This window comes from Pteropus alecto, unplaced genomic scaffold (assembly GCF_000325575.1).
Source record: "Pteropus alecto unplaced genomic scaffold, ASM32557v1 scaffold94, whole genome shotgun sequence".
NCBI lineage: Eukaryota > Metazoa > Chordata > Mammalia > Chiroptera > Pteropodidae > Pteropus > Pteropus alecto.
Genome location: NW_006437736.1, coordinates 13,102,342 through 13,112,995, shown reverse-complemented (window position 1 = coordinate 13,112,995; position 10,654 = coordinate 13,102,342). Strand labels below are relative to the sequence as shown.

Here is a 10,654-nt window from a genome sequence, read left to right as displayed (position 1 = left end):
GAGACCTCTGTGGTGGCTTTTGTTGTGGAAATAACTCCAGTCATGTTGGGGCACCTGGATTCTTGCCATGTGACCACGAGAAAGACACTTCGGTTTCCTGGGCTTCAGGCTCCCGTGTGTCTTCCTGACATTTGATGGCCTCTTCACTTTGCATTGCTATTTTCTCATTTAACCTTCTAAGAACTTCATGTGCAGATCTAATGTTAGGCTCATTTTACAGATGAGAAAATACTTTGGCTTCAGCAAAGTTGAGTTAGCAACATCCTACCGCTAGAAAGTGTGCAACCAGAACACCAGGACCCACATCCAGCTGACTGGCTCTGGTGCTCTTTCTAGGGGCACATTGCCAATTTCTTGAAATAGTCAGAGCCAACAGGGACAGGATGGAGGACAGTGTGATGATCAGAGTGCTTTCTGACCCATCTCCTGACTGTGTGGCCTTGAACAAGTCACCTGGCTCAGGTTTTTCACCTATAAAAAGGACAATAGTATTAGCTAACAGTGGCTAATAGTACGCTCAATTACATTGAAGATTACATTCAATAATGTACATTCTAATACCACAGTGCCTGGCTAAAGTAAGTGCTCAGTAAATACTAGCTAATTGCCATTCTTTTAATTGCCAATAACAAACAAATCTCTCAGAATATTAAACACACACCTTGGCCTGAGCTGCATTTTCTCCTATGAGCCGATGAAGGGCAACCAGAGCCGATGCCTATGGCCCAGCCAGCTGGCTTTTTATGAAGGAGAGAGAACTGGAGCAGGGGGTAGGAGGACTGTAAGGATGTGGACTAGACAATGGTTAATGCAGCTGCACATTAGGGCCCCCTGGGGCTCTTATAAAAACAACCTTGTTTGAGTCTCACCCCTTCCCACTAAACCTGAATCTCTGGCAAGTGGAGCCCTACACTGTGTTTGATGTTTTCTTTAATTCACGTATAAGTTACCCACAATAAACCACACAAGAATAAAGTCCTTATCGAGGCTTGACGATCGGGATTTTGGACATTTCCATTACCTGGTTTCCCTTTACAGTCAATTCCTCTCCTCCACAATCGTTTTCTGACTCCTATCATCATCAATTAGTTCGATCTGTTCTTAGAGTTCATGTAAATGGAATCACAATATGAATGCTCTTGTTTGTGTGTCTAGCTTATTTTGCTCAACTCAATGTTTTTGAACTTCTCCACCACCCCACCATTTTTTTTAAAACCTGTATCAGTCCTCCTTTATTGCTTAGTGGTATTGATGGACATCATGAATAATAAACATTCATGTACAAGTCGTTATGTGTTTTCATTGCTTTTGGGTACATAGCTCAAAGTGGAATGGGGTGAAATATCCAGAAGTAAAATTGCTGGGTCATTAGGTAGATCTATGTTTAACTGTATAAGTAACTACCAGACGGTTCTCCAAAGCAGTTGTACCATTTTAGACTTCCACCAGCAGCGATTTCAATCACTTCATGTTCTCACTAACATTTGATATTGCCAATCTTTTAATTTTAGCTTTTCTAATGGCTGTTAAATGGTACCTCATTCTGGTTTTAATTTGCATTTCCCAGAGGACTAATTATGTTGAACATTTTCATGTAGTTATATTTTATATTTTTTGATGGATTTAAAAAACAATTTATCTTTTTATTCTTAATTTGTAAGAGGTCTTTATATTTTAGGAGCAGTTCTTCCTTAGATAATTTTTATTTTTTTTGTCTATGCTCTATGTTTTCTTCTGGAGTCTTTATAGTTCTCAATTTTATGTTTAGGTCTATGATCCATCTTGACTTAATTGTGTTTGGACTGAGGTAGAGGTTGAAGTTCTTTTTTTATAGTATAGTATACGGTTGTTCCATCACCATTTGTTTAAAAAATTATTTTCCCCATTGAATTGAATTGGTGCTTTAGTAAAAAATCAGTTGACCATATATGTATGAGTTTATTTCTGGACTTTATTCTGTTCCATTGATCTATTGTCTATCCTTACATAGGCACTACACTGTTTTGGTTACTGTGGCTTTATAGTAAGTCTAAAAGTCAGGTAGAGTAAGTGCTTTGGCCATTGTGGATTGTTTCCATTTCCGTATCGATCTTAGAATCAGCCTGTCAATTTCTTCAAAAATGTCTGCTGAAGTTTTGATAGAGATCGTGTTGAATCTAAAGTTCAATATGGGAGACATCCTAATTACACTGAGTTTCTGATCCATGAACATAAATAACCCTCTGTTTATTTTGGTCTTTGATTTCACTTAGCAAGATTTTCAGTGTAGAGGTTTTGCACATACCTATTTAGATTTATTCCAAGTATTTGATGTTGTTTATGCTATTTAACATGGCGTTTTTGTGATTTCATTTTTCAATATTTTGTTGCTAACATGTAGAAATACAATTAATTTTTGTATATTGGTATTGTATCCTGCAACCTTGTTTGATATATTTGTTAGTTTTAGGTGTCTGTGTTTCGTTTGGGTAGATTCTACCCCTAAGGCCCTGCTACTCCGGACTTTCATGGTGGAGATGGTGAGAGGGCCTGTCTGAGAGGAAGGAATGTGATGATTTATACAGGCCAGTGTTTTAACTTATGGCGTTTGGGCTCCACCCGAAACTCATTAAAATGGAATCCTGGTACTGGCGCGGGGTAGTGTGCGGCATCGGTACTTGTAAAGTTCCTCGGGAAATTCTATCAAGTGCGGTTGAGAAGCCCTGATTTTGGTGCCGGGTGGCAGACAGGCCCAAAGGCCACCCTCGCCTGAGAGGATCGGGGCGAGATGACCTGCACAACGCGGGCCTGTGGGAATGTATGAGACCAGGTCGATGCCACCCCCTCCTCTTCGGAGAAAGGGCAGACGAGTTCCGGGTTCCCTTCCAGGCCAGGGCGAGTGGGAGGAGAGTCTCACTGACAGGCGCCTCCAGCCTCTCCCTTTCCATAAACAGGCGGCAATAAACGCCGTCACCGCCGGGGCGCACTGTCGCCTCCACTAACCCCGCGGACACACCTGTCTACCCCTCACCAGTTTCAGACGAAGAAACCGAGGCCCACAGGACCGGGCATCCGTGCAAGGCCGCTCTCTAGTCCGACCCTTTCCCCATCGCCCATTTCAGGTACCCGCAAATTAAAGGGGAGCTGGAGGAGCTGGACCGCATCACAGAGCAGACGCTCTACGATCTCTACAAATACAACGCCTCCAGCATCCTCATGGCCCAGCGCCGTGGCCGTCGCGACCTCGGAGAGACCCTGTCGCACCCCCTGCAGCGCCTGTGGGACCCTGCCTTGCCCCCGGCGGTCCGCAGAGCCCGCAGCGCTGCCTCCAGCTTGAGGGACAACAACCCCCAAGTGAACTGGAAAGACTGGAAGATCGGCTTCAAGCTGGTAAGACCCCGCCCCCCGGCGGCCACGCCCACCGCCCCGAGGGGCTCAACGCCCGCCTTTCCCGCTCCGCTGGAGCCAAGGACCCCCGCTCCCTTTACTGGCTCCTCCCCATTGCCTGACGATGAGGCAGGCCCTCGTTCGCTTGCTGACAAAATTAATTAGTTAATTAATTAAATTCGAAAAATGAAATAACAACTCTGCGCGCCAGCTTGTGGGATTTCTCCTCTCTGGGGGCCTCTGTGGGAGCGTTTAAGCGGCTGGAAGTCAAATCTGCTGTGGAAAATGCATCTTTTCAAATTGCAGTCCCCACTGGTGGGACTCATTTGGGACCCTCCAGTGTGTTAGGGAACCGGGGTTCTTCGGACCTAAGGCAGAGAATAAGGAGACAGTGAAAAGGAGGCTTAAAAATCGTTTAATAAAAGAAAGGGAGAGTAAGAGTTAAGTGGGAACAGCAGAGGGAAGGAGAGAAGCCGCCTTCTGTGGGAATGGGTCATACTACCAGGAGTCTGGATTTCCAGTCTTAGCTCTGTTGCTGGGACAAACCTCTTGATTCCTTAGTATTCCTTTAGTGAAACGGGGAGAAGAATCCTTGCTCCAGCCTCTGGCAGAGGCTGTATCAATGACCCAATAAGGTTTACAGCTCCTGGTCATCTCCTTGGCCTCCCACTGCCTTAATCCCATGCCCTCTTTGTCCACTCTCCTCGGGGCTTCTGCTTCTCTCTGCCTTCTGTTCCTGCCCACTTCTGCCCCCCACCCCTGTCTACCCTCCTCAGGACCCCAGACTACTCATTCCTTGACCTTGGCCCTGCCCTGCTGCCTGACCTCTGCTGTTGGCTCTGATGCTCTGGTCTCTGGTTCTAGTGCAACCAGAACAAATCGGACTGCTTCTACCAGACGTACTCATCAGGGGTGGATGCAGTGAGGGAGTGGTACCGCTTCCACTATATCAACATTCTGTCACGGCTGCTGGACAACTTCACATCCCTGGAGGAGAGCAAGCTGGGCAACTTCATCTTCAGCTGTCGCTTCAACCAGGCCTCCTGCAGCCAGGCGTGAGTCCATCCTGCTTGGCTCTGTGCTCTCCATGGTGTCTCCTTCCCAGAGCCAGCCTGAGGGCCAGCATGGGTGGTACCCAGGAAATACTTGTTGACTAAATAAATGCCTGCACGGAGGAGGGGGATGCACTGACCTCGGGTCTAAATCTCTTCCCCACGGATCATCCTGCAGGACTTCTGCTGCTCCCTGAAGGAATGGATCTGAGTGAGGTAGCCTCATCTGGCTGCCCTAGGAAGGTTGGGGTTGAGGTCCAGCTTTGAGAAACCAAGGGTTGGAAGAGAAACCAAGGGTTGGAAGTATGGTTCCCTGTCTGTCTATGCCTCTTTCTCACTAGCATCAAACTCAAAGGTGCTGGAAGGTCATCTTGTTCCATCCTCCACTTTCTCAGATGAAGTGGGCAGTAGTGTGGTAGAAATAACATGGACTGAGTAAAGGACAAACCTGAGTTCTTGCTTTGGCTCTGTTATTTCCTGGCCAGGTGACTGGGCATTTCACATCACTTTTCTGAGCCCGATTCTTTGTTTGTAAAATAGGCAAAAAATGAGATTTAGTCAATGTTCATTCAACAAATATTTTTGACTCTCTAGGCTATGTGTCAGTTGCTGGTCTGGGCATTTGGGATACATCAAAGAAGAAAATATATATCATTCTTGTCCTTTTGGCACTTTTGCTCCCGTGATGAATATGGTGATAACATTGGTTTCCAAGGATGGTGATAACATTGGTTTCCAAGTGTATGAGATGACAAATTCAAGGTCACTTTGTAAACTGCAATGAACGACGGGGTCTTATTACTCTGTAGTCAAGCAATTGAAGTGACTTGTCCTAGCCCCTAGCTTGGGGATTTTTTTTTTTGCTAGGCATTGTTATGATTCCTGTGATAATGTCCTTGCAAAGAGGTCATGGCAGCTGCCAGCTCTCTGAGGGATGGGAGAGGCTAGGAGTAAGGGAGGTTTCCTTCTGGCCCCTCCTACCCGTCCCTTTTCCTCCCTGCTTCTGCTTCTTGATTTTCAGGTACCATCTCTCTGTCTCAGCCTGGCTGAGGAAGGGTGCTGAGGCAGCATCTCTACTCTACAGAGAGCCTTCCCTCCCATATTGCTGCAGAATGGCAGCAGGACCAGGTGTCACCTGCTCCTGCCCCCACCTTTCACCTCGCATGTACACTTTGCCCAGCATACAATTTTGTTTCTGTCCCTAGTCTTTGTGTTTGTTTGAGGACAGGAGCTACCAGCTGGGAAGTGAGACAGTAGCAGAACCTGAGCCTGGGTCAGCTCACACTTGCCACCCCGAGTCTCTAATTGTCACCTTCCCACTGATTCTCTCACTCTGCCTGCCCCATGCTTCTACCTCCCTATCAATGGAAAGTCCATACTTCATCTCAGTCTTGACGCTTAGGTCACATCCTTAGCTCAGAGCTCCAATATTTGTCGCCTGAGTTATTATTATACCCTCTCCTCATTTGTCTTTCTGCCTCTAAATCCTCCCTTCATTCTGTGACCACAGGAAACTTTATACTTCACTGTTCGTACTTCAGTTCACTGTGTTTAACTATTCCAGCGAGTCCTGTTTAATATCCTTCAATGTCTCGCAAGGCCTTCTGAATCAAGTTGAAGCTCTTTAGCATGGTTTTCTCAGCCCTCTTCTGCCCTATATCCAATATCCTCTCTCCTTCTTTCTATAATCTTTCCTTTAATAACAAATGTACTGAGATATAATTAACACACCATAAAATTCATCCTTTTAATAGATACCATTCAGTGATTTTTATATATTCACAGAATTGTTCGACCATTACCACTATCTAATTTTAGAACATTTTCTTCACCCCCAAAAGAAACCCTGTACCCATTAGCAGTCACTCCTTGTTCCCTCCTCCTTCCAACCCTGGGAATCACTAATCTACTTTCTGTCTCTATAGATTTGTCTATTATGGACATTTCATACAAATGTAATCATTTAATATGCGTTCTTTTGCATCTAGCTTCTTTCACTTAGCATAATGTTTTCAAGGTTCATCCGTTTTGCAGCATGGATCAGTACTTCGTTCCTTCTTCTGGCTGAATAATATTCTGTTGTATGGGTATACTACATTTTGTTTACTTATTCCTCAGTTTGATAGACTTTGATTCTTTCCACTTTTTGGCTGTTGTGAATAATGCTGCTGCGAACATTCTTGTACAAGTTTTTGTGTGGATGTATACTTTCATTTCTCTTAAATATATACTAGGAGCGGAACTGCTGCCATCATATATTTCATGTTTAAAATTTTGAGGAACTGCCAGACTGTTTTCCAAGTGGCTGTGCCATTTTACATTCCCATCAGCAGTGTACGAGAGTTCTAAATTCTCCACATCCTCCACCTGTTATTGTCTGTCTTTTTCACTTTAGCCATCCTAATGAATCCCTAGAATCTTAATAGTAAACTTATTTAGCTCTTACTAAGTGTTAAGCACTGTTCTAAGTGTAATTTATTCCTCACGACATCCTTGTGAGGTAAGTACTATTATTAGTATCCTCATTTTACAGACAAGGAAACTGCAGTACAGAGAGATTAAGTGACTTAGTTGGTCCCACAGCTAATAGCTGTTAGAGCTAGGATTCAAACACACATAATGCTGGAGTTTGTGCTCTTTACCATCATGTTATATTGCTTCTCATATATTCTTGTAATGTGCTTAATGTGTATCTCTCTGTATGGGTTTTTGCAAGAAGTGTGTAAACGGTGTTGTGTTATACATCTCATTTCATCTCTTATATTATTTATTTTTTTTACTAAGCTCTCTTTTTAAGATCCATCCATGTTGCTCCAACTGCATAGTCTCTGGTGTGCATCCACCACATCGTACCTGTCCCCTCTCCCATTCAGCAGGGCTCACAGACCCTTCAGGACTGGCCTCTGCTCTCTTCTGCAGTCTTTTCTTCTGTCTCTTCCTGAATCCAGCCTTTGCTCTGGAAGTGCTGACTTTCTAGCGTGTCCCAGAATGTGCGCCAGTATTTCACGCCTCTGTGACTGTTCTTAAAGGCCCATAAAATTTTCCAGATCATCTAGTTCCAATCTTCTTATTTTATAGATGAGGAGAATAAGCTTAGAAAAAGATGACTTCCTCAAGGCCATACATCTAGAACCTCACTCATTTCTGCCCTGGGATCTGATCTTCTTCCTCTCAGCCCCATGCTCATCGCTGGTCTCACTCTGTCCTCTAACCCTGTTACTTCCATTTCATCCATTCATTTATGTGACAACTATTTATTAACTACCTCCTAGATGCCAAGAACTATACAATTAACCCAGAGACGATACAGAGATCAATGGGATGTGGCTTCTGTCCTCAAGGAGATCACAGTCTAAATGGGGAACTAAAATTTAGACATGTGAGCAGATAGGGACACTGCTAGAGTCTTTATAACGCAACACAGTAACACAAGAGAGGTCACAAGACCAGTGAGGTCAGGTGGCCTGGTGGGAGGAACCTGGGCTAGAAGGTAGATGACCTGGGTTTGAGTCTTGAGTTTATCATCACTGTTCGTGCCCTAGCTTCCTCTTTTGTGATGTGGGGATAATGTACTCACAGGCTTTTATTTTTACATTGTAGGTGATCAGAATATAAAGGGTGCTAAGGTCCTTCTCTCCCTGACCCTCTACACTCTCCTCTGTGACTGACTCGACTCTCTCTCTCCTGCATAGGAATTACTCACAGTTCCACCACCCGATATACGGGAACTGCTATACTTTCAATGGCGAGAACAACTCCAACCTCTGGATGTCTTCTATGCCTGGGATTGACAATGGTGAGCAACTCACCAGTCCCTCAGTCCCTGACCTCTGATTCAGGCCTTCCTACTTCCCTGCCCGCCCACATTTACCCACCTTGAGCTCACATCATAGAGATGCTATGTGCCTCTGGGCCTCACCACATCATGCCTATCTCTATCCTGGAAGGAGTCCCCACTGTTTCTCCCCTGTGGGTACCACATAATCCATTTCAGGTGTGTTAGAAATCTTGCCTTGAGAATCCAGCTCAGGGGTTGCCAAATCCATTTATAAGTCTTCCGGCTTTGCTCTTCTTGGGGCATTAGGGACTGGGCAGGGTGAGAGGGTGGGTTTCCATTCCCTAATGCTTCTGCAAGACCTTCCTCTTACTTTGCTCCCTCTACACCCCCAGGTCTGTCCCTGACTCTGCGCACAGAGCAGAATGACTATATCCCGCTGCTGTCCACAGTGACGGGGGCCAGGGTAATGGTGCACGGGCAGGATGAACCTGCCTTTATGGATGATGGTGGCTTTAACTTGCGGCCTGGTGTGGAGACCTCCATTGGCATGAAGAAGGCAAGGATGCTGCTTAGGAGGCTTGGGAGGACAGCCTCAGATTGGCGAGGGCCAGGGAGAGGGCACGGGAGGTGGACCTGACAGCCAGAGGCTATGGAGGGAGATCACACAAGCTGAGTCTTGAGCATGTGGAGGTCTACAGGAGCAGTAACTAGAGGCGAGGGGGCTGGCGGAGTGGGTGTCAGGAAGAAGGGCTCTGAGGAGTAGACCTTGGATGAAGGTGCTCAGAAAGGGTTCAGGACATGCTTAGGATTCCGGGGGATGCTCTGGGCCTCGTGTCCTTGAAAGTAGCACTGGGATGGCTGTTGGGGGCCACTAGAAGCATGCTTTGAAAGGGAGAGGCAGATAAGAGAGACTGGTGGGGTAGGAGATGCAACCTGGGGCTGAGAGAAGACAGAATTCAGGGAGAGGCCTGGGCCACTTGCTCTGACCTCTGACTTCTTGGTGTATATGGGTTCACAGGAAGCCCTGGACAGACTTGGGGGCAACTATGGTGACTGCACCAATAATGGCAGCGATGTCCCTGTCACGAACCTTTACCTTTCCAAATACACGCAGCAGGTGAGGTCAGCCTGTTTCTATGGCGATCATCTTCCAGGCCTGCACTGTTGGTCAATCAGAGGAGTGTGTGTGTGTTGTGTATGTGTGTGTGTTGTGTGTTGTATGTGTTGTATCTTGTGTGTTGTGTGTGTTGTGTATGTGTGTGTTGTATGTGTGTGTTGTGTATGTGTGTGTGTTGTGTGTGTGCGTTGTGTATGTGTGTGTGTGTAGTGTGTGTGTGTGTAGTGTGTGTGTTGTGTGTTGTGTGTGTTGTGTATGTGTGTGTGTGTTGTGTGTGTGTGTGTAGTGTGTGTGTGTAGTGTGTGTGTCTGTGTGTGTGTGTTGTGTGTGTGTGTAGTGTGTGTGTTGTGTGCGTGTCTGTGTGTGTGTTGTGTGTGTGTGTATACCAGTGGAAATAGGGATGGAGGTGTGCCGGGAGAAGTTTTTGTCCTTCTCTTCCTCTTCTGGGCTGCGTGAGAGGAAGGGCAGGCCTGAACCCCGTTTCTGCTCCACTCTCCTCTCCTCCAGGTGTGTATTCGCTCCTGCTTTCAGGAGAGCATGGTCAAGGAGTGCGGCTGTGCCTATATCTTCTATCCGCGGCCCAAGCACGTGGAATACTGTGACTACCGGAAGCACGACTCCTGGGGTGAGATTCCATCTAGGAGGGAGTCCCCGGCCTGCCCCATCGGACCCAGGACTTTCCCGGGAGCACTCCCCTCTCCGCGCCCTCTGTCCCCGGGGCGGCTCCTGGCTCCCACTGGCCCTGACTAATTCCCCAGTCTCTTTTTCATCCAGTCCTTAGACTCTCCTCTCTATCTCTGTTCCACCCTCACAGTTTCTCCCTTTCTGTTTCGGCTTCTGCGTGTTTATAAAGAAATGACCCTACTTAAAAATAACTTACAGCACAAGGAAGGAAGAGCATGTGAGGAAAATCTCCCCCGCTGAGGTCTCAGCGAGCATTCGGCCTCTAGCTTCCTGGCCTTACTCCTCATGGCTCGGGCCGGGCTTGGGATAAGTCACTGGTACAGGGAGAAAATACTAGAAGTTAAAAGTATGTAGATCATTCCCTTACAGCTTCCATTTTATTTATGTTTCATAATGTACATGCCGTGTCAATTCAATAGCAGCGGTTTGTCATGTATAAACCAAATAATACATATACTGGAGTTGCTTATTTAAGAAGTTACGACTGACAGGAGGGCACAATTTAAAAAGTTCTGAGAATACTGGAGTCTCCTTGTTCTGGTCTGGGAGTAGACAGATTCCTTTTTCTTTTCTTTTTTTTACAGCTGAGTTATTCAGCGGGGAAGCTGAGAGAGAGAGAAAGAGAGAAAATCCTAAATAAGAAGCTAGAAAACAGAG

General features: G+C 46.0%; 1 protein-coding gene across 1 annotated transcript in view; it reads left to right on the top strand.

Annotated features, from left to right (window-relative positions):
• Positions 1-2,635: 2,635 nt before the first annotated feature.
• SCNN1A (sodium channel epithelial 1 alpha subunit) overlaps positions 2,636-10,654 on the top strand; it is a 12,381-nt gene continuing 4,362 nt past the window's right edge. The window contains exons 1-6 of the mRNA XM_025048820.1: positions 2,636-3,369; positions 4,231-4,421; positions 8,111-8,214; positions 8,589-8,752; positions 9,215-9,313; positions 9,821-9,938. Coding sequence (XP_024904588.1) covers positions 3,196-3,369; positions 4,231-4,421; positions 8,111-8,214; positions 8,589-8,752; positions 9,215-9,313; positions 9,821-9,938 — 850 coding nt within the window. The 5' untranslated portion in view covers positions 2,636-3,195. The remainder of the gene's footprint in view (positions 3,370-4,230; positions 4,422-8,110; positions 8,215-8,588; positions 8,753-9,214; positions 9,314-9,820; positions 9,939-10,654) is intronic.